This window comes from Podarcis bocagei (genome assembly GCF_964188305.1).
Source record: "Podarcis bocagei genome assembly, chromosome: 4".
Lineage (NCBI taxonomy): Eukaryota > Metazoa > Chordata > Lepidosauria > Squamata > Lacertidae > Podarcis > Podarcis bocagei.
Genome location: NC_138128.1, coordinates 60,432,070 through 60,456,455, shown reverse-complemented (window position 1 = coordinate 60,456,455; position 24,386 = coordinate 60,432,070). Strand labels below are relative to the sequence as shown.

General features: G+C 41.0%; 1 protein-coding gene across 2 annotated transcripts in view; it reads right to left on the bottom strand.

Annotated features, from left to right (window-relative positions):
- Positions 1-19,111: 19,111 nt before the first annotated feature.
- DOCK1 (dedicator of cytokinesis 1) overlaps positions 19,112-24,386 on the bottom strand; it is a 352,450-nt gene continuing 347,175 nt past the window's right edge. For both annotated transcript variants that reach the window (XM_081192827.1, XM_081192828.1), the window contains exon 52: positions 19,112-20,267. In XM_081192827.1, the coding sequence (XP_081048953.1) occupies positions 20,172-20,267 (96 nt within the window). In that variant the 3' untranslated portion in view covers positions 19,112-20,171. The remainder of the gene's footprint in view (positions 20,268-24,386) is intronic.

Sequence of the window (24,386 nt, the reverse complement as noted above, 5' to 3'; positions counted from 1 at the left end):
ATCAGATCAGTCTGTAAGTGACACCCCTCATTTCTGGATGATAAAGCAGAACTGCTGAGGGAGAGATGCAGGCTTCATGAAGAATCAGAAAGAGAAATACTGAGAGAAGTAGGAAAGTGGGGAGAAGGGGAGGGAGCTGTTGGGGCATGTTTCATCTTGCTCAGAGATAAAGAGGGTGGAACTCTCTAAAGCAGCGTCTAAAGAAAGGTGAGAGGAGAAAGGAGATTTGGAGGCAGGGAGCCCTCACACTTTGAGCAAATAATAGTCAACAAAAACAGATACTGTATTCAGGGTGTGAGACAAAAAGTTCTGGTGGTGAGTCTATAACGAGATTGGTGGGACATTAAAATAAAAAATTAAAATAGGAAGCAAGTTAAAAGATAAAGGACAAGTCCAGGGTTCAGTGATGAAAATGGAGTCTGAGTTCTTGTAGCTATGGTCCTACCAGTATACTTCGAAGGAAGAGTATTTCATGTTCTGAGGATCCTCTGGCTGGGAGGTGATGGATAAACCTAGAGTGAATCTAATGATACCCAGTGTGGAACTCACATAGATCAGGGTCTTCTACCATGATCCTACTCCTCCTATATTTATTCACTCTACATGCTTTGAACACGTGAGCACAACTATAATCTTACTATTGTGGTCATATACTCTGCCACACAATAATTCTGCTGCCAAAAAGTAACAGTATTATGTTGCTTCTTTCCTTAAGCAGTGGAGGGCACAAGTCTTCCCAAAAAGACAGGCTCAACATGGCAGACATAATTCATATGGAATCTATTGGTTATGTGTTGGCGGAATCTTTGAACTACCAAAGTAGAAACAGACCTCATCCACAGTATGCCTAGGCTGGATTCATGCTGAAGTGAAATCAGGACCCAGGACAGGAGCGAGAGTACCATGGACAGTGATCTTGCCATTGAAAGCAGGGAAAACAAGTTACTGAACCTTAGCTTTGGCTTGCAGCAATTGCCAGAGGTTTATTGTATGGCTTAGGATAAAGACTGAAGGTGTGCCTTCTAAGTGCTACACCTTTCTCCTCCTCCTCCTCCTCAATATGGCTCAAGGCAGCTTACTGTTAAAGGGCTAGAACCCTTTAGTTGGTAGTCAATTGCTCAGAATCTGTAGACAAAGATGTGTTCTCAGGAATCTGGTGCCAGCAGATCTATTTCAGCAGGTCCCTGGGTCTGTCTCCTCTTTGGAGTTACTGTTGTTTGGGAACTATGGGGCCATGAGAGTATCGCTTTGTTGTACACTTACTTGTTAATTATCAGCACATTGACAGCCACAAGAATTTGTGAAGGGATCAGAATAAAGCTACACAATTTCACACACCCAGATATTAAGGCCAATCTTACGAAATCGTGTCTCTTTTTCTAAAAGGAAAATCAGCAGCCTCAAAACATAACTTGAGGAATTTTCATGACAGCCAAGGGCAAAACAACCACAAGAGTAAAAAAAAAAAAAAAAGACACAGCTATTTCATCTGCATAGTGCAATGCAGTTGTGCTTTCAGAGATACACCTTCTTTATGATTTCAAACATTTCGAAAAGCATCTTCATGTTTCAGAGCAGAAATATGTTTATATTCTGCTATTCTTTGAAATGTTAATTTGCAGGGCCTTGTTTTAAAAAGGAGTTTTTAAATGCCCTTCCTTTAGGAAGAAGTGGAGATGACGGATGCTTACCATATTATACTGCGGCCAAGGTTTTTGCAGCTGTGTGTACATATGCAGCTGGGAACTACAGCCAGCCCTGCCCCACTGGTTCATGCTTAATAAGTACAATTGCATGCATTCATTGAGTGCAAATTGCATGCATGTAATTTTAAATGTGTAAAAATGTAACATGTGAAACAGCAATAAAATAAAACCAGTGAGACATCCTTTGGATTAAGTCTTGCAAAAACTTCCACCAGTTGTTGAACTTTAGAAAGAATTAGTAAGTGTTCCCATTCAAGGTTCCAACAATCCATGCCCACTTCCAGGACACTCCAGTTCCCATCCCCTTTGGGTTCTACCTGTCTTTCAGTGGCCACTGAGCCATAGTCATGGGCTCCCATGGGGAAGCCCTCCCAAATTACTTTGTACTTCTGCAAACCTTGAGTTTCCTCCAAAGCCTCTGCTATCTCTGTCTTGTGCATGTATGGTGCCATGTTAGCTATATAAGGAGTGGCACTGGGAGAATTGAGTTTGCTGTTAAACAATCTGGAACAAAGAAAGTGATTATGTGAAGAATGGTGATAGTTTTGGTTTGTGGGGTGTTTTTTTAAAAAAAAGCTCAACATACACATTGGTCAGAAAGCTTTTACAATCTCCTGCAGCAAGTGTATTGCATGAATAGAAATGTGGTGTGCAATGGGTATTATTATGCTTTTCTAATGGACTTGCAATTGCACTGAAGCGGTAGTCAGTCTGTTTAAAGGATCCATTTACGTTGAATGAATTCTAGCAACCGGAATAACATGCTACTCTTGGCTATAGCTGTGAATGCTGGCTTCCATCAATTAGCATAGTTGTGCTTCAGGTGATGAGAGCCTAGCTTAGAAAAATAACAGCCTTACTACAAAACTGGCAGGAGAGAAAGGCACTTAAATGTTTACATGCAGTAGAATGACTATGGGTCGTTCCACTTAATAATTATAGGTTCTCCATAGGCAAAGTTACAAAGCTGGGAACTGACACTGCAAGTTTGGTCGCAGATGTTGAGACCCAGCAGTCATGACCTTAGGGTCAGACTCTCCCTCTGCAGGGGATGAGCCTGGGGATTCAGATCAGGACAGGGAACTGCATTTAGGGGCAGCCCCAGGTGTACCTAACCAAACGGAAGTACTTGCACGACTTGGCACAATCCAGCCCTAGTGAGGCTGAAGTAGGTTGACCCCTTTTAAAGGAAGAGGTAGCAATGCTGACTTTAGGCTCAGCCTGATGACTGTTGCTGAAGCAATAGCTAAACTCTACTCTTATAGAGTCTCCAGCCTGAGCCTTGCCCAGGGTATCATTGAAACCTTGCCTCACCTCTGTATTGCTGAGGCATTGCTCAAAACAGAACAATAACTGGAAGTCAAAATGGAGCTCATCCCACACAGATTGAGGTAGTCTGGATCCAGGTAGGCAAGTGGGCAGAGGGAAATTTCTTTGGAAACATCCACTCCTCCAAGCTACTGTGGGATGTTAAAGTGCTAGCCTCCCTAGAAGCACAGGAAGCTGCCTTATTCCAAATTAGGCCATTGGTCCATTTAGCTCAGAACTGTCTGCATTGACTGGCAGCACCTCTCCAGGGTTTCAGATGGGGGAATTCTCAGCCATGGCTGGAGATGCTGGGCATTCAACATGAAACATTCTGCATGCAAAACATATGCTCCAACACTGAACTATGAATGATTCCGTGTCCCTCACAGTTGAGTGCCAGGCTCTATAGTCTTCTTATTAGGAGGTACAAGACTACACACTGCCAGATATGTGGCTTGTTGAGGAAGTGTTATGATGATATGAAAGTCTGGGGAATTTGTGTGTGGTGAATGAACTGAAAAAAATCTGTCAATAAATCAGATTTTCTGCAATACAGCCTTTGATTATCTCTAAGCATCTTATTGGTTACATTCTTTTTTGTGTGTAAAGGTTATTTACCAGTAAGCTATAAAAAAAGCAGTAAGCTATAAACATAGAATTATATTGAGAGAGAGAAAATACATATGTTTGGTATGTATTCTTTTGCTTTTATCCTAGTGGATGATTGGAAAGAGTTCTTTTGACTTCTGTTGTTGCATTCAGAAAAAAAAGAGTATGTTGGCTTTCCCCCATTAATTAAGTGCAGAGGTTTTGATTGTTCCAAGTTGTGCACCTGCCTTCAAGCAGCTGTGGGTGTTGCTCATCCACACATTCATTTTGTAATGTCCACAGCCACTCTTGCATGAATGGCCCCTAGAATGCACAGCAACCCAGGAAAATGCCATATGCTGCTACATCTAGATCAGAATTATCTGCAATGAGTGGCAGCAACTCTCCAGGGTTTCAGGCTCTACCAGGAGATGCCAGGAATTGAATCAGGGACCTTTTGCATGCAAAGCAGGTGGTTTACTGCTAAGCTGTGACCCTTTGCCTAATTGTGGGTTGTTTCTTTCCATTATGGTGTTAATCGTTTGTGGGAGACATAAGTTGGGTCTTAAATAAAAACATTTGCAAATAACAAGTACCTTGCAAATTTACAACAAATATTTCAGCTTGCTAACTCCCACCTCCCACAGCCAACAAATAAAATATAATCTCACTTTTCAAGTGAGAACACGGATCAGGATTTATATTATTCACTCCTGCTCTTCTTTCATAACTAATAGCACAAACATCGAGCTAGGAAGTTTCCTTTCATTTCCCCTTACAATCTATTTTCTTCTTCTATGGGCCTCCCTCTGGAGTAGCTATTGCTAAGTGTGAATAATGCGTCTCCCTCTTGGGTTATATTTGTTGCCATCTAAGGTTCAAAAGTGGTTTCTCTCCAACGCCTATTTAAAGTTTTTCCAACATAATGCCCTCAAGTGAGCCAGGACATACTTTCGAGAGACACCAAATGTTAAAAGGCCTTTAAAAATCCACCGCAAAGCCCTCATTTATCTCCGGAAGGTCAGTGAAGTTATTTATGAGAAATTTGACCTTTGGAGCTCCTATTTACATTTTGCTAACATTCCCCTCTGGACACATATATCAATGGCAGAGAAAATGACAGCACACAAACCACTCCTTAGTAATAAACTACATGGCAAATTTAATAAATAACTGCTGTAAAACGTCAGTGGAAGGAAGCAGGATCCATGCTGGCTTCATAGTAACATCACTGTGTGCTGTTTTTGAATGCTTGTCCTGTTGGCAAAGTACTTGCTGCTGGTTGTTGTTTTTTAAAGTACTCCATTAATTTCACATAGCTATTCACTTCCAAGCAAGCTGTGTGCATCACACTTCTGAACATGTACATGCAAAAAGGGTCCTTGCACCCAGCTCCTGGGTGTTCATGGTATTCTACAACGGGGTGGGCAGAGAAAACAAAGCAGATACCACAATCTTGACACATGTCCATTCCAGTTAGAGAACTGTGAGTAGCACCAGCCAAATTAGGTTTAGCATTGTAATCTCAAGCAACATGTTTATTTAGGGGTGGGGACAGAATCCAAGTACTCCTTACCTATCTTCTTCCCCCCCAGTGATCAGAGATGTCAAGTGATGACAGTGCTGATCATAGCAGTTGTTATTATTATTATTATTATTCAGGTGGGGAGATCCTCATGTGCAATGCACAGAATGATCTGTGGGTAATAATAATAATATAATAAATTTTTATTTATACCCTGCCCTTCCTGGCCAGAGCCGGGCTCAGGGCGGCTAACACCAGTAAAATTACAATCAATCAATCAATCAATAACCAGTTTAAAATACAGGTTAAAATATAATTTAAAATGCAGCCTCATTTTAATAGTAGCCCATAGATCAAAACCATAAGGGGAGGGAAACATAAGGGTCAGACTGAGTTGAAACCAAAGGCCAGGTGGAACAGCTCTGTCTTGCAGGCCCTGTGGAAAGATGTCAAGTCCCGCAGGGCCCTAGTCTCTTGTGACAGAGCGTTCCACCAAGTCGGGGCCAGTACTGAAAAGGCTCTGGCCCTGGCCCTAGTTGAGAGTAATCTAACCACCTTGCGACTTGGGACCTCCAAGGTGTTGTCATTTGTGGACCTTAAGGTCCTCCGCGGGGCATACCAGGCAAAACGATGCAGTTGGTGCTCTTGTGACATTCCCCAGCTCGTATCTACCTGATGTTATAAAATGTGGTATCATACCAGCGCTGAGGGGAAATGTGAGGGTATAATAGAACTTGAGTGTTCAGCATGATCCTAAGACCAATTGCCCCAGCAAAATGTGAAGAATGTCACAGCAAATTTATTGTCAAAGCCATATGTCATACCAAAAGAATTGCAATGTCATAAAACAAGATGCAGTGCAGGTGTCACCAGTCTGTTTTTTCTTACCTTAGAATGCAGGTAGACTGCTAAGATGTTTAGGATTGTGGATGCCAGGCTGTTTTTTTAAAAAAAGATTTTACAACTGAAAACTGTTAAAATTTAGCACTCTTAAAAAAATAATTACCGTATTTTCCGCCCTATAGGACGCACCGTCCCATAAGGCGCACCTAGTTTTTTGGGGGGGAAATAAAGGGGAAAAAATTATTTCCCCCCCAGGCGCGGGGCTGGGGCAGGGGAAGCCCGAGCTTCCCCTGACCCCAGCCCCCAGAACAGGCAACTCTCCGCAAGCCGCGGGAGCCCGACGCCGAGCTCCCGCTCCTTACGGAGAGCTGCGCGAAGCCTGGGCACACTGAGCTCAGCGCGCCCAGCCTTCGACATGCAGGCAACTCTCCGCAAGCCGTGGGCTCCCACGGCTTGCGGAGATCTGCGCGAAGCCTGGAGAGCGAGAGGGGTCTGTGCGCACCGACCCCTCTCGCTCTCCAGGCTTCAGCGAAAGCCTGCATTCGCCCCATAGGACGCACACACATTTCCCCTTCATTTTTGGAGGGGAAAAAGTGCGTCCTATGGGGCGAAAAATACGGTAATATACTGTTAACATTAGTAGAAAAATAAATACTCAGCATTAGCTGATCATAAATAATCTGCAGTGACTTTTTCCTAATACTTTCATTTGAGGTGCTCATAATGTCAAACTACTGAAAATTCTGTATTAAGCTAGTTTAGAAATGCATTCTGAAGCTTTCACACAGAACCCAGAAACATTACAAAATGGCTTCACTTCTATATTTGCAAGGTTTGATTAAATGCAGCAATGCATGCAAAAGTGCCTGAGAATGGTTTTGGTTGTCCATTAATTTCCACTCATTGTTTTTCAGTCCCATGGTTTTGTCTAAGTGTTTTTAAGTTAGAACAGATCTGGTTGCTCAGTTTTGCTAAGTTCTACACCACTGCTAGCATGATCTGTCACTGTTTGCCAAAATGACGGGAATGGAAAACTTAAATTAAATTGTGATTACAGCGCTCAGTACATAACTGAGAATAGTCATCAAGAAGAAGAATTGCTTTGAAACCAGAGTAATACCCAGGGTGGGAGCCCTGCTGACAGAACAAATATATTAATTAACCAAAAGATGGTGAACCAAGGGAGCCAGATAAACTTATTTAGCTGAAAAAGGCGTGTGTCAAATACCCTCCAGCTAACTTCAGTGCTTCAACAAGACCCTTTCTCTCCTGTAACAACCAGGCTTTGATATCCACTCTACAGATCCAGTAGAGCTTGGAGCTGGTTCCAGTATGGCACAGCTGTATGCTACAAAGCAGACTGGCTAACTCTTTCTATTAGCCAGCAGCTGGATTAGCAAAGGCAAATCATGAACCCAGAAGGCTGGGGTGGGGAGAGATTTGGCCAAACGCCTCACCATGCTGTCCTAAATGTGCTTGGCAACCAGCCAGCCACTGCTGAAGCAGCAGTATCAATTTCTGCTCTGTCCTGTTTCTCAGGCAATGCAGCTGTAAGCTCAATCCAGTTCTGGCCAGGTTGGCCAGCAATTCCCAGTCCAGTAATTCTCTTAGATTGGGTGCTTTACTCTCATTCTTTAATTTCACCCAGATTTGAAGGGGAACCTGGTCTGCTCCCAGGGCATCAATTAGAAGGCCATGTGTGGCTTCACTCATCAACATCTGGGCCTAGTAAGGTGAAGACCATTCACTTGGGCCAGAAGCATCACAAAGCACATAGTGTTTGTCATGCTGATCAAAATGGTGTACAGGGCCAAATCACTTTTGCCCTTCTTTGGCAGTTTCCCCCAATGGTTGCTTTACATTGCATACTGCTTGCCAATTAACATTCATGCTCAATGGGTACAAGATGACCACTAGCAGCACTTTCCCCAAAACATTAATCTAATTAAATATAACTTCATGCATAAAACAGACTCTTTTGCACTTCTAATTGTCACTTTGTATGGGTCTTGGGGAAAGTGATGTATGTGACTACCTCATGCATATTGAGGATGGAGGTTAATCTGTGAACAGCAAATCATTTGCCTAAAATGTAATTTTGCTTCCTGGCAACATATCAACATAGGTCCGATTCTAATTTTGAATAGCTTTAGTATTAACATTTATTACATACTAATTGTAGGTTATGTACTATTCATTTTGAACTGCTTGGTTTCCAATCATTTGTTTATTAATTTTATTAATTGCTTACCCTGTCAGGTTTGCAATTAAACAAGTGCTGCTAATGAACATTATTCTCAAATCAACATGTCACCTGCAGGAAAAAAGCCAAGGTTTTTGATCATAGAACCACCATGCAGGGATAATAGCATCCCAATTTTGTTGGACAAAGCGTAGGATTTGTCAGAGTAAGAGAACAGAAAACTTCCAGCAATATAGGAAAAGTGTGATCTGACTGATGGTGCTGGTTATACATATGTTTCTCAGCATATACTGCAGCTCCAAAGTTTGGTACTTTGCTGTTTCCTGGTCTAGAAATTGAAGGAAATGTAGCATCCCATTCAGCATTCTGAAATAAATCATGCAAGGATATCATTGGCAGTACTGACATGACACAATATCAGGGACAGTATGGGCTACCAACATCACCAAGCCTTGTAGTTGCTATACGATCATTGGACTCTACTGCAAATGGACAAATCCAACTTCAGTGTATTTATTGTGATAAATGTAAAAAGGTTCTACTGACAAAAGCATCAACATTCAACCTTAACTACTGAGTGATAAACATTGTGGGAGAGTTCAGAGACACCAAAGTCTCACAAAACTGCCATTAGATAGCAATTCATTTGCAGTTGGTGCAAGTTATTCTCTCAAGTGGTCTTACAAAGTTATACAGGTGTGCAACTCCAAGGCCAAACTTTCAGAAAAAGGAACATAATGATAGCACATTATGTGGCATTGCTCTATTTGTATAGATAGCATAAAAGGTTTGTTTCCAAGTTGTCCAATCTTAGTATATGCATAGCTCAATTAAAAGAACTAGGTGCCAACATGTTGAATCTTGTGATTGAAATATCTAGGATTTTTGATATCTCTGAACGTCCTGGTCCAACCTTTGTGGATTATGCCAGTCACCACAAGCAGAATGGACTCGTGGCACAAAATTGTCTCACTGGTGTGAAGAGGGTAATGCCTTTGCTTGAAGAGCTGCACAAACCTTTTCTAGAATACACTGAAGAAGAGCTCTTCAGGGTGGCAACACTGCAAAGACATTCAATGATGTGCAGGATGTTAAATGAGCACAATTCAGGAAGCTTTGGCAACGCAAGACTTATACACTGAGTAAAATTACTGATACATTCTCAAATAACTATTTGCTGCAGTTTGGAAAGAGTGCTGTGTCCATAGCTGTCAACTTTCCCCTTTTCTTGCGAGGAATCCTATTCGGAATAAGGGAATTTCCCTTTAAAAAAGGGGAAAGTTGACAGTTATGGCTGTGTCCAAACAGAAGAAAGTATTGCTGTGACAAGTGATCCGCAGTGAAAACTGTCCATCACTTGCTGGTCACACTCAGATTGCCAATATTTATTCAGACATGGCAGCCAAGCTGTTGGAGAAATCAGGTATGGAACAAAGCAGCAGTTTTTGCAGAAACATCTATTAACCATCCCAGTGTCGATGCATTGCCAGGTGCTGTACAGTGCATGGACCACAAAGACAGCCTGCAAATAACTGTGTGAAAGAGGAGGCACAGGTGTGAAACATAGATCAACTGCTGCCATTCTATTGACATCACCTCTAAAAATTGATGAAACCAAGAGTGATCTATTCATGTTTATTGCAGAGGTTATATCAAAAGATAGCTGCAACAAACTTCTGACCAGCACATGTGGAGAGCATATTATTAACTAGTTATTTCCAATGTCAAGTCTTTCTGACACTAGTAATGTTGCTCCTCTCAACCAGGAAGAGGCAGATTCTAAAATTATACTCAGCATTTGAGATTACACTCAGTTTCCTTCAGAATACTGATCAGGACTGTTGATTCCAATACTGTAGCCCTTGCCATTTCATTTTTCTGCTTATTCCCTTGGAAGCTGGAAGAACTTCACATACCCGATACAGGGAAGACAAATATCTTGCAAACCTTTTATACATTTACTGGTGAAATACTCTGCTGTTATCACCAGAAAAGGAAAATCAAAGAATGGGCAATCTGGTGAGATTTCAGATGTAGCAGGGAGTTCTGTTGTTTAGGCAACTTCAAATAGCGTACTGTGCTTATGTATGACTGCAGCAGTGAATGGATATCAGTTAATTAAGAGACAGAAATGTCCTTTTCAAGTGGAAACATTCCACTTACTTGAGATAGCATATAATGCATGTCATTTATTATTATCAATAAAGGGTTGTATTTGGCTACGTTTTACTCAGAGTAAGCTTACTGAAAGTAGTGAATATAACTAAATTACATGCTTTAATTTCAGTGGTTCTCCTCTGAGTTAAAAGTACCATTGTACCTACCTGAAAGGTAGATTTGCTTGTCCAGTGCAGCATCACTGGGTTGGGCTTACTTGCACGTCTAGTGGACGAAAGCAGGAATAGGTATTTCAGGAAACGGGCTGCCCCCTCCTCAGTTTTGCATATTTGCCGAGCTTGAACAGTCTGGAACTCAGAATACAACAAGTAAAGACCATAGAGCCAGTGGGGCAAACAGAAGTGGAATCAGTGTTGCAGACCAAGAAAGGTGTGGTCCCAGTGATGTTACAGTGATGTTGGGAGGTGAAGCAGACAGGGATGGTGGGATGAACTGAGGTTTAGGATGACTTATGAAACCTATGCAATACCTGTGGGAGATGCTAATCCGAAGCCATTGGTCTTCGTAGAGTATGACCAAATCTCTACGAATGCTTGCAGAGGTTCCTCCATCCAACTACTGGTGGCGTCGCTAGCAATTTCTAGAGTTCTTTGTGGGCAGGGCAGGTTGGAGGAATTGAATTTGTTTCCCTGCTGCCCCTTGAGGGAGAAACTCAGTTTATTCCAACCTTGTTTAGGTTTGCAGTCTCTTGGTCCACCTTCCTATCTGTAGGAACGAAAGGACTGGTTCATCTGGTATGGAGTGCAGCACTTGAAGTAGCAGCATTCCTCTCAATTGGGTGACAAGCACTTTCCGTCTGTCTTTAGATTCTAAGAGGATATCTTTGAGTGCCTCTTCTCCAAAAAGATTTGAGCCTTGGAGTGACGCTGTGGAAAAGTTTGTTTTTGATGCAGTGTCAGCTTCCCACTTTTTCCATTCATAAGGTTTTAATTCATATGGAACTTGCTGCAAATTGAGAAGCATACATGGTGGCATCAGCTATAAAGGATGCTGCTTAAGTAAGGTTTGGCAAGCGCATGGAGGATTCTGTTCTGGTTTTGTAAGGAGATATTTCATCCAGTCATGGAATGCTCTAGCAAACATTGACACTTCAGATGATGAGAGAGGGCTGCTGCTTTGTGAACATGCCTGAAGGTGTAATCCAGGCTCCTATCAGTGTGGTATCTTTAACTCTGCTTCTCCATCCTTTGGTAAAAGATCTTTTGAGGAAAGTGAGTAGACTGATTTGTCCACTAATGGGAACTTCAGGAGGTCCATGAATTCTGTATCCATCATGTAATGTTTATTGGCAAGCTGTACAGACTTTCTAAACGGCATAGCAGTGTTCCACTTTGCTTTAGTAACTTTCTTGATAATTGTAGGAGTGGGAACAAATCTAGGAGTTAGCTGGGGGTCTGCTTTAAAAATAGTGTCAGCAGTTTGCTCTGTTGACTTGGGAGCCAATCCCAGAGTAGCTAAGGTGCAGCATAGCAATGACATAAAGAGTATCTTGGAACATCCTGTCCAGTGGGGGTTATTTGATTACTGATCCCTCACTCCATTCATCATCATCTTGCTTTGCCAAGGCAAACAAGTCAAGCCCTGAGGATTGGGAGGTTTGAGCGTGAATGGAGTCATTCCCATAGTGATGGATGGGAAAGGTGTTAGGTGAAGATGGAGCTGTAGATTCTCCAGATAATGCTTGCTGCTGTGATTCTGAATTTTTGCAGATTTAGCAGCTGTGTTTGTAGAAGCAGATTGGGGCTGTGAGGACTGCTGCTGCTTTGGAGTAATGATGCTCACCTGCCTTGATAAGGATCCTATTAATGTTTCTTTAATTTACCATAAAATATACTTAGATAATTGGAAGAACTGAGCTGAGGGAAGGGGAGGGAGATCCCTGTTCCTTGGGTGAGTTGTAGAAGGACAAAAGGGATGTCCCTCAAAACACAAGAACCCATCTTCCCCAGAGGATGGAGGGGGATCTAAAGGCCTGTGCTTACAACATGAGTTGGGCTAGCCTCCTCTAGATCACTGGGCTGAGCAGGCAGCGGCTGGGAAGCAGCAGGGGGAGCAAGGTCAGATGGTCTTACCTTGTGTCTACAGTGATGGGCCTGTGTCCTCTTCCAACTGAGACTGCAGCTGCACTCCATTAGCAGTAGGTAAAGGTAAAAGGACCCCTGACCATTAGGTCCAGTCATGGCCGACTCTGGGGTTGCGGCGCTCATCTCGCTTTATTGGCCGAGGGAGCCGGCGTACAGCTTCTGGGTCATGTGGCCAGCATGACTAAGCCACTTCTGGCGAACCAGAGCAGTGCACGGAAACGCCGTTTACCTTCCCGCCGGAGTGGTACCTATTTATCTGCTTGCACTTTGACGTGCTTTCAAACTGCTAAGTTGGCAGGAGCAGGGACCGAGCAATGGGAGCACACCCCGTTGCAGGGATTTGAACCGCTGACCTTCTGATCGGCAAGTCCTAGGCTCTGTGGTTTAACCCACAGCGCCACCCGTGTCCGCATTAGCAGTAGGCCTCTGGAGATGCTTGGTATTACATAAGTCCTTAAGGGGTTTCTGAGTCTCAACATTGCTCATCAGGGCCTGATGTGTGCCCAAGAAGGGCATCTCACTCTATAAGGGAGGGCAGAGACTTAGGAGGGATAAAGGGATGTCACATGCAACCACTGTGAGGAAGCAGTGGGTCCAAAGATCTGGCCTGGCATGCTCATGAGCCTTGGGCTTGACTAGGTGGGAATTCCAAAATATTTCAGTTGGATGAGTGGGGGGAGATCAGCCCACACCTCTTAGAAGTCCAGAATCAGAGACAGAAGCAGGAGAGGAGGGAGGCAGAGATTGGTCAGGCTTGTGAAGAGGCATGGGTGTTTCCCCCTCCTGTTGTTGCAAGATCCCCTTCTGCTGGTCTCCCAGAACCAAGAGAGGCATAAAGTGGGAAGAGCAAAGACGCATGCAGGTGCAGTCTGATTGCTTGGGGGGAAACCCTGGAGAGGAGGCTACAGCCAGCTGTGGGGAGGTAGGGATCTTTAGTCTTGGCAACTGCTTCATGGGGGGCCAAGACCTGAGTTGCTGTACTCATTAGACCTGACACTCCTGTGTGGATCCTGTTTTGCTAATAAAGAGTTAACTCAAGCTTTCTCTGTGTGATTTACTCCTTGCTGGCTTCTGTCATTAGGATTGTTGTAGACTTGTTTCAGCACTTCTCTCTGCCACAGACTCTCCCTGATCCCCAAGCCCTGTTACCTCTTCAGCTTCTGACACCACCTCCTCCCAGTCTTCCTCGTCTCTCTCTGACCACTCATCATTGTCCCACCTCCAGTCCCTGGGCTCTGAGACTTCTTCCCTTGGGCGGTGCCAAGGCTACTTCCTCCTACCATTCCCGTGTCCAACCAGTCCCTGACACCTAAAGCCAAAACTGAGCCTCCACAAAAGTAAATGTAGGATTACAAAACGGTAGAGCTGCAAAGGTCCAAGTGCCAGGGTGGAGGGTGATCACCACCACTGCTTCAATTGGTCTGTGAGGAGCTTCTGGTGTCCCAGCCTGCTGTGGATCACTGCTAAAAAATATCCACTGCTGCAGCAATCAAGAGGTTAAATTGGGAAAATGGTAGCCACTCACGTCTCCCTCCCCGAAGCCAGACAGTAGGGAAGGGAAAGAAGAAAGATCTAAAATCTATTTTTTGTTTTGTTTTTTAGAGACAGAAGATAAGAATTAACAAGGGAATAAAAAAAATGAGAGAGTCAAGAATAGAAACTAAGCCAAGATGAAGAAGAGGAGCGGAAAATTGAGGATGGACCAGCTTATTTCCTGAAAATCCTACTCCTGCCTTCGTCCACTAGAGGCACAAGTAAGCCCAACCCAGTGATGCTACACTGGACAAGCAAATCTACCTTTCAGGTAGGTACAATGGTACTTTTAACTCAGAGGAGATCCACTGAAATGAAAGCATGTAATTTAGTTATATTCATTACTTTCAGTATGCTGTTACACTGGTAAGTGAAATCTTAGTTGAATGCCACCTTTACTTAATAAGGGGAATAATATTATTATTTTTTTAAAATGATATTTATTACTTTTCGGACAATTTCAACACAACACTACAAACAAAAAAAAGAAGAAAAAGAACAATACAAATACAATACAAAAACACTACATACAAAACAAAACAAAAACAAACAAAAACAATTTAAAAACACCTCAAACATTTTCAATATCTTATCTTTCATTCGCTTATTTCCAACGACCTCCTCACACCTCCCTTTTTGTATTCCACTTCTATTAATTGTTTCAGCAATTCCTTTCCATCTTCCTCTGTTTTATATCCTATAATTATCTTAACACATTCTTACCTTATTTTTTCCTTTAATTTTCTATTAATCTATTTATACTTAATTCCTTATAACATTTCTACTAAAGCCATATAACTTCATTCCAACATTCTTCTAACATTCATTAATTTTACAATATTTCTATAAATAGTCTTTAAACTTTTTTCCAGTCTTCTTCCCCCGACTCTTCTCCCTGGTCTCGGATCTTGCCAGTCATTTCCGCCAATTCTATATAGTCCATCAACTTCATCTGCCATTATCCAACACTTCAGTGCTTTCACGAAGCAACCATTCTCTCAGCCAGCAAAAAGCAGCTGGTTCACAACAAAGTTTAGGGGTCTGGCAGGGCAAGTCCACCTCCTTCTTTGGCATCTGTCAATATCTTAAATTTTACTCGAGGCTTCCTGCCCTGCCAAACAAATCTAGAGACGTCCCTCTTCTGCCTCCTGAAACAATCCATCCCATCCAAAGCTTGCAATGTATGAAACAAAAGCAACATCCCCGACAACACAGCAACCCTCATCCACAGCAATTCGGCCCAACAATAACAACTTCAGATTTGTCCATATTTCCAAATCCCCCTTCTCTTCAATCCAACGTCCTTCACAGTTATCCTTGAATAAATTCACATTTCTGGCAGTCATACTAACCCTCAAATACCTCTCTTTCTCAACCGATGTTAGTCCTGTCTCCTCCTGAAACTCTGTCAAGCTTTCCTTTTCCTCAGGTAGGGCTCTGATCCTCAAATTCATCTGTTTCTCTTTAAGTTCAGAGTAGATTCCTGTATCAATTTCTGAATGGTTTCTGTATTGGTATTCATCTTTTGTCCCAGATTATTTAAACTTTCTACAATTAAGTCTATTTTAATATCTGCAGCATCCACTTTCACATTTATCACATCTGTTTTCTTGTGAAGCTGTTCCAGCGAACCATTTATTTTCACTAATACGACCGCTAAGGCCTCTTCTGTCGACATTCCGTCTGTTTTTTCCTTTCCATTTGCCATAACACTTAAGAGATTCAAGGTCAATCCCAGAGTCTCACAATTCTTTATCTTGCAGCTGGAAATTCCCCTAGCCCAGCTCCTGTAGAGCAACCAACCCGGAAGTCTGATAATGGTAATAATATTAACAGATATACTGTTTAATGCCAAAATAAGCTTCCAGGTAGTTTACAAAGCATAAAAACTGATTACACATACATTTAAATATAAATATCCATAATTAAAATACACAGTAAAGCAATCCCATCAACATAACACAGGAGACACAAGTCAAGGGAATTCAAGAGTGCATTACATAACACTGATGCTACTATGTCAGGTGTGCTCTGATGGTGTTTCCTGCTTGGCAGGGGGTTGGACTTGATGGCCCTTGTGGTCTCTTCCAACTCTATGATTCTATGATTAGTAAATATAAAACTGGGTCTGCACAAGGTGATGAATCATTAGGCCATCACAATGCTAACCAGGTTCCGTTTCTAGGTTGCTCATATTTGGGGGGAAATCACTGAAGGAACCAAAACATAAGAGCTCTTTAGGATAAGACCAGAGGCATATCTAGCTCAGCATCCTGTTACTTGGCGTGGTTGATTTGATGCCTGTAGGGAGTCCAAAAGCAGGACATGAGCAATAGCCAGTTCCCAGTGCTCCTGTTCCTGAAGTTGGCATTAAGTCATAATGACAAGTAGCCACTGATAGCCCCTATCTTTCAAGAAAAGCAGCCTTATCATGGGGTTGGAATCTGAGTAACATGGGATAGAAACCATTGCAGGTTACTCTTCCACAGTTTCAGGATTCTTGCTGTGAACTAATTCACATTGAAACCAGAAAGACAAATCTGGAAAGTCTGTTTGTTAGAAGAATGAATTGCAACTCCAGCATCTTTGCTCAAGGACCTTGTTGCTATCAGATTTTTATTCCACCCCTCCTTCCAAAAGAGCCCAGTAACATGTCATTGACGACAATGAAATTATACTATGTGATGCTGTTATACATCTTGTTACTTAGTTGTTAATGCTGATAGTACCTTAGGATAGCTCACATCTATTTGCCAATTTCCATGACAAATTATTTGAAATTCACTTATCACCAGAGCAGCCTAGAAAACTGTTATCACTACCTAAGAAAGCCAAATTTATGTTGGACCTGGATCCGGTATTAATCCACTTAAAAATTATGCATTTGAGCCAAATGCAATCATTCATAGTGTGAGCAATTCTTTTCAAAGGTGACTTGAACAGCAATACTGGTGTGTGTGTGTGTGTGTGTGTGTGTGTGTGTGTGTGTGTGTATCCATGGTCACATTGCACCTAGTGAAAGCCATGGCTTATGTCAAGTCAGTCTAAAACTTACAGCATCCAGCATATGTAATTGATGGATAATGTAAGACTTGTGTGTTAGGGGAGGAAAGTTTGAATTAATACAAAATGTGATTCAGTTATTTCTCTTCTTCATGGGCAAACCTCATTAACCATAATTATTTGAGTCTATGTACTGAGGTTTTCGTTCCACCAAGCTTTTTTGAAAAACTGGGGGAAAGTTAATACTTGCCATCAATGCTATCTCAAGTAGAATAGCTCCCCTATTATTGTAGCTACCATTTATGAAAAGGCTATTTATCCCTAAAGCCCCACTCTCAGGTGTCACATGAGAAATGGCGATTGTAAGTCCAAAACTTAGTTTAAATCCATACACAAAATACAAAATTGGAAAGAAAGGAAATTGAAATGTCAGGGCGACTGGACCTTGCAGATAAAATGCAGCGTATTAGGACTGAAAGTTGAAGATTAGAGTGGGGCGGGGGGAGAGAAACACCTTTAGCATTCTGTCTCCTTTTTATACTTCTGAGGCAAGTTCTCTCTTTTGTGTATGTGGCATAATTTATAGTGTGGCAGAATCCAGTTGGGAAGTGAAGAATGCTTTGCTTGTAAAATTCCATATCCATGGGGTTGGACTGAATGTCACTGCCGCCAGTGAAAGAAGCAAAAGCAAAAGTGATCTAGTATTAATCCCCTCCCCAAGGAATACTTGGGATCAGGAAAGAACTGTTGTTTTTGTTTTAGCCACAACAAAATAAGAACCACAAGGTTGCCTTGTTGGAGCAGATCAACTGCACAACTACACTTAAAAATAATGTTGGAAAATTCCTCCTATCGAGGGTACTAAATTTGCTTGTGACTTTTCTGTCAGTGGTGGATATAGCAACAGGGAAGTAATACCTCCTCTTTCCCCCTGATGCTTGGAGCACTCCTGGAATTAAGAGATCAGGAGAACTATAGTTCTTGCCTCACACTGAAGGCAAGTATTACAAGTTGCTGAGGTTTCACTTTGGAAAGTTTGCATTCTGTCTCCAGCAGGCACCTGTGCTGAAGTGGACAAATAGGACATCAAGATGATGCTCATCCTTTATTGTGTGCTCTAGCACTGACTGCTCAGAAGTATAGTCTCTTAACATGGTGGTTCTGTTTACTTATCATGGGTAATAACTAGGTACAGATAATTCTCCGAGAATTTGCCCAGTTCTTTTTGAAAAGAGAAGAAAACTCCCTGCTGATTCTGTGATGTCTCCTCTCATTGAACGAGAAAGAAAATGTGTCTTTTCAGTGATGCTGGTCCTGCTGTAAATTTAACAGCTAATCCTGTTTGTTTGTTTGTTTTTTGTAGTTGGTTTTATCTGCTGCAATTGTCTTTTGTTATTGTTTGTTTTGTGTTGTGATATACTGTTGTTTAGTTTTTAAGTTATGTAAGCAGCCCCTGGCATTGGGTGTATGTGGGGTATAAATTTACAAAAAAACAAAAACAAAAAAACCCAACAACCCAAAACTTTAAACCTGCAACTTTTCTTTAAAAACTTTTGAAAGTAGCTTGGGATATGGCATGGGACTCTGATGTTCAAAGGGTAGAAAAATTCAAAAATTCCATTGGCCATGCAAAAGTGCTTGGGCACATCAGATCTTTGGATTCCAGTCTTAGCCTTTATGATGAGAGGGATCTAACTGAAGAAAGCATTGTAATACATTAACTGACTTTTGTATGCTTCTTTCATTAGCTTGCTGTGAGTTTTGACACTTGCCTAGTTTTCTGCTATTTCCTTCATTTATACAGCCACCACGTAATATGAGTTCTCTCCCTCTGAAGCATCTGACACCCCTTCTGGGGATGCTCATGAATAGGGTGGGCTGTGGCATGGGGTTTTAGACAGAAGGGCGGAGTCGCCCCCAAATCAGAAGGGGTCACCTTCCATGAGCAGAGCCAACTTCACAGCCAAGCCCCTTCTAGTGCTTTTTGGGATCCAAGCCATTACACTCGTGATTTTACAATTACAAAATCAGTATTCTGTGGTTGATGAGAGCCCAAAATACTGTACAGCCGATTACTATAATGAATTAAATAACTGTTAATTCAAACTAACAAGAAGACTTCTTATTTACTTAGAGAAAATATTTTAAAATAATTCTTTATTTCTGAAGAGAGTGAAATATTAAAACTATTAAGGTTATAAAGGTTGCTGATGATAAAAAAGAGGTACATTGACAAGTTTTAAAAAGTTAGTTTTTCTGGTTTTCCTCATAATTGCCCAATATTTTCTGAGTTCAGTTACTGGGAATAACACACATGTTAGCAACTTATACATTTTCAGTGGTTACCGACATTTAAAATGCTGTAACACATTTGAAAGTACATAATACCATCATTACTTTAAAAGCAGGCACAGTGAAATGAAACAATTTGCAAGTCCAATAATATATACAAAATGGCTGTACATAATGGCACAACTGTAAATCAAGTACAACTGTTAGGTTTGAATTTTTGTTCCCAAAAGCTCTCCCCTTTCCCATTTTTTTTAGGAAGCTCAAGATTTCTTCATTTGCATACGTGATATTTTCCATAAATTAACAACTTTCCAGGAGCTTAAAACACATTCTACACTAAAATCCACACAAAACCAGGCTCAGCCAATGGTTGGTCCTTATTCTGTTACAGTGGAACTTCAAAAAGCTATCGGCCTATGAGAGACCAACATTAATGGTAGCCCAGAGCAATTATAAATACTCTTCACAAATACTTCTGTTTTCCTATTTCCTTGACAAAGAGCACAAACCTATGATACTAAGGTACACTGCTTACATTAGGCCAATATTTTAAAAAGGCTTGTGAATGCCAGTGCAATGACAGAGTGGACTGTTCCTCTTATTAGTCCCAATGCAACTTCTTAACTATAGCTTTAAGATTAAAATTTCAGAAGCCAGCAGGAATGATTTTTTACATTTTAAAGAATGGCTGCAATAATATGTTGTCACTTAACAATACACCTGTGCTTTGGAATGCAGTTTGGGTTCATAATCTATGACCTTACATAGAGCTATCAATCTTGCTCTGAAAATGAGAACTATTGCACTATGTTAGATGCTCTGATGTTGAGTGGTGTTAAAACACTGTGTACATCTTTAGGGAAAATAAATTTTACAAGCTCAGTCTTTGGAGGTATCCGCTCTCTTGTTCACTGGACAATTCCAGAATCCACAGAGGTTTGCTTCCGAGTAGTCTTTGGAGGAGGCGGAGGAGGAGTCTTGCTTGGTAATGGAGGTGGCAATTGCTGGAAGACAAATTTGGAACAAAATAGCTTATTGAGGAACCAATTCTATAGCAACTGGTCAATTCAGATGTAATTTCTTACACACTGTTGTGACGTGCAAGATAAAGAGGTGTACTCATTTAATTCCATTCCAACTTTGGTCTTATGAACAGGGTTTTGCTGCTTGATGTTAAGTCTAGTGTTTAATACTGACACTAACTGGCTTCACAGGATTTATTAACTAACTTTGTTTCTGAAAGGTCTGCTATATAAGCGGCTAACGTCTGACTTTATTGGTCTTTATTAACCATCTTAGCCCTAAGCATTATCGAGTTGAAAGACCGATGCTGGAATACTTTCTCTTCCCTTCTTTTATGACCAGTTTCAGGTCTGCTCTTTGAGAAATGTCTTTTTTTTCCCCTGTACGAAAAGGGTGGACTAGCCATCTACTTGCCACCATATAGTAATTAAAGCTTACTAAATGTTAAAATATTTAGCTGCTGTGAATGGCATTATGGTTTGAACTTAGGAAATGACAGGAGCCACCAGTTGGCTTGATCAAATTAAAGACAGGAGCATAGATTAGACCTATGATAAATTACTTACTCCCATAAGGATCAAGCTATGTGGCCGATGACAAAAATCTATACTGTCAGGATAATGTCAAGCTATTGCAGAATTGCGCACATGCTGCTTTCAGGATGATTTTTCAACAGCTTCATTAAGAATGCAGCCAATGTTGCTTCTTTGCTGGAAGGCTGTAGTGATACTGCAGCATCCTATCTAGCAGTTATCTTTCATGCAATCTTAGCCCATCAAGTGAACATAAACTCTCCCTTTACATTTTACTGTCTGACATCTTAATACCACTTTTACTACTTCACCCCTCTCCATTTTTTATGTTTTCTCCCCCTCTTTTGCATTTCACTTTTCATATGGTAAATCCATTCAACACTTTTCTCATATTGCTAGCAGGCCTGCTTCTAAACAGAAAGTTATAAAAAATGTTATCCATGCTACACAATCTCAGTGACTATCTTAGAGATGAATCCAGACATGTAGAGTAGACCCACTGAAGTCTACTCTTCAATGTCAATGATTTCAGTGTGTCTGCTCCAAGCATGACTAAGTCTGCATTTAATCCACAATGTTTCTTCATAGACTTGGTACAAAATGTTTGCAGTAGCTGGAAAAATCTTACTGTATCTACTTTTGTCTTGATCTTGATTTTGTCTTTTTAATTCTGAATTCAATATACAAACATTTATAGATCTTTTAATAAGAATTCACTAATTATCAGTGCTTTCACTCCCATTTAGAGGATGAAAAGAGTACCTGGAAAGGGAAAATATTAGAGGAGGGGATGTCTTCAGTATTGGGGAATGTTCTTTATATACAATGTATTTCAGACCATTTCCTCGGACTGAGGAGGGTCTGGCAGACCACTGTATATGTACTGGAGCCCTGCTGAACCACAGACCATGAACTTAATGCTTCAGTAAAACCTTTGTGAAATGTATCCTGGTTATAGGAACCCAATCATTCTGATAAATAAATTCTATTTATCAAAAATGTGAATTTTGAAAAAATAAATACAGTGGTGCGCCGCAAGACGAATGCCTCGCAAGACGAAAAACTCGCTAGACGAAAGAGTTTTCCGTTTTTTGAGTCGTTCCACAAGACGAATTTCACTATGGGCTTGCTTCGCAAGACGAAACATCTTGCGAGTTCTTGCGAGTTTGTTTCCTTTTTCTTAAAGCTGCTAAGCTGTTAATAGCCACTAAGCTGCTAAGCCGTTAATAGCCGCTTCGCAAGACGAAAAAACCGCAAGACGAAGAGACTCGCAGAATGGATTAATTTCGTCTTGCGAGGCACCACTGTAAATCTGTTTTTAATGAAAGTATCACTATGATACTGTCATAGTAAACCAGGTCTCTTGTGGACCCCATCATGTCACCACACAATTCTATCTACTTATCTCGGTCAGTGAAACATTAGATTACGTGTTCAGTAAATGTACTCACAAATGAAGTTGATCAATTTATTAAATGAAGCACGGGGGGGGGGGTGGAAGACAAGGCACAAAATGGCTATTACCTTTCAGGCCAATAGCAAATTGTTTTAGTATAGGAATAATTTCATGCAGAGCCTAGAGAATAGCTGCATCTGCTAGAGGAGGGCCAGGAGTAAAAAAAAAAAAGTATCTTCCTAGATGCATCTGATTCTTTACTAGTATTTACCTGCATTCTCTGCAAGTCCAGTTTTATTTTCTGTACTCTAAGTCTAAATCTGAACTGGTCTGGTTATTGCTCATGGTATTTTATCGGCGTGATAAAAGACCGCATCAAAAAAGCATTATGTACACCTCAAGCGTTCGTTCAAATGGTCACACCGTTGTTGTACCATGAAATTCTAGTGTGTAGTGCAATACAGAAACCCAGAGGTGAAGGTCTTCTTCAGTCTAATAGTTTCCTGGGACAAGGTATGTTTGGGGTGGGGAATAAACAGTACAAGGGTTCAGGACACAAAGGGATCCCAGACACAATTTTGACAGAAAGCTATATGTGCTTCATTCCGTGCTAACCAGTGGGTACAAATGTAGTAAGCTTCTTGTTTTAAGCCAGAAAGGGTCAAAAACACACCGTTAAAAAGAGGCCCTAATAAGTAGCTCCACACTTACTGCCTTTGTTTGTTGACATCCCTGAATCTGAGAGTAAAAAACAACATACATTTGAAGTCTAAAGTAATGTAGGCTATTTGCTATATATTTGTTTTCATTTCTAAAAGCCTATTGTATACTATGAATGATACTCTGGTTTTGTTCAGTTCATTTAAAATTTAAATTGACAAAAGGGCTATTTAGAATCTCAAGAATAATATCACAGGTGCCCAAATTATTTCTGCTCAACAATGTGGCTGAAATGCAAAACCAAATTTCACTTAACTTTACATTAATTAAATGTCTGTGTTTATGTTTTAGTAGTTTCTAGGGTGCTTTTCAGGTTTTAAGAGATTGCTTCTCTCTAAAATAATGATAAGAGCCTGCCAGTTCAAATTAAACCCTATTCTAGGCAGACTTCCCTCAGTCACGTGCACCTCAGGGGAAATGGGAACCTCATGTAAAACGCACATCTGCAACATATAAGCAATCTGTCCTTTCCATTTCAAGTACCAAATTGTTCTCATTTGTTTGGTTTCCTTCTGTATTAAAAGAAAGCAATTGTGCTTTAAAATGTCTTGTTTCTCTTCATAGTCTTGGCGGAACACAGCACAATAGTTAAGGGGAAAATGTAAAATATAAAAGCAATAATAATTTCTCTCCTTCAGAATAACCCATGGATTAAAATAAAATTTGAGCTGTGCATTGAAACACTGTGAATGTTTCCTTCCATGCTATTAGCCGACCAAAATTCTCTATGTGATCAAAAGTTTATTCAAGAGTTACTTGACTTCCTACAGCTAACTATAATATTTATTAGGTCCTCAAAGACACACACGGATATGCAACTCTTTATCCTTACCATCTAAATAATTTCCTTTTCAGTTTTAATGTAGCACAGGGTTTCCACATCACAGAATATATTGAATGCCTTTTGCTTACCCTGAATAATAGTGTAACAGGGGTAGCCAATATCACACCCTCCAGATGTTGCTGGTCAACAAGTCCCACCGTTTCTGACCATTGGCCAAGCTGGCTGAGGCTGATGGGAGCTGGAGTCCAACACCTGGAGGGGGAGCACACTGGCTACCACATAGCGGGTTTGATAGTATTATGTAACAATGCTATCAGTAGTTTTCAAGGCAATATAGATCCTGTAAGCACTTGAACTATAATATATATGTGTACAACAGATGGGTGCACCAAAAATAGTGATAGCCTTTATTTGAATTCTATATTTCATAATTAATACAGATCATAGAATTATCGTAGAATTATAGAGTTGGAAGGGACTCTGAAAGTCGGTAGTGGCGCCCGCCCTGTGGAACACCCTCCCATCAGATGTCAAAGATATAAACAACTATCTGACATTCAGAAGACATCTGAACGCAGCCCTGTTTAGGGAAGTTTTTAATGTCTGATGTTTTAATGTGTTTTTAATCTTTTGTTGGAAGCCACCCAGAGTGGCTGGGGAAACCCAG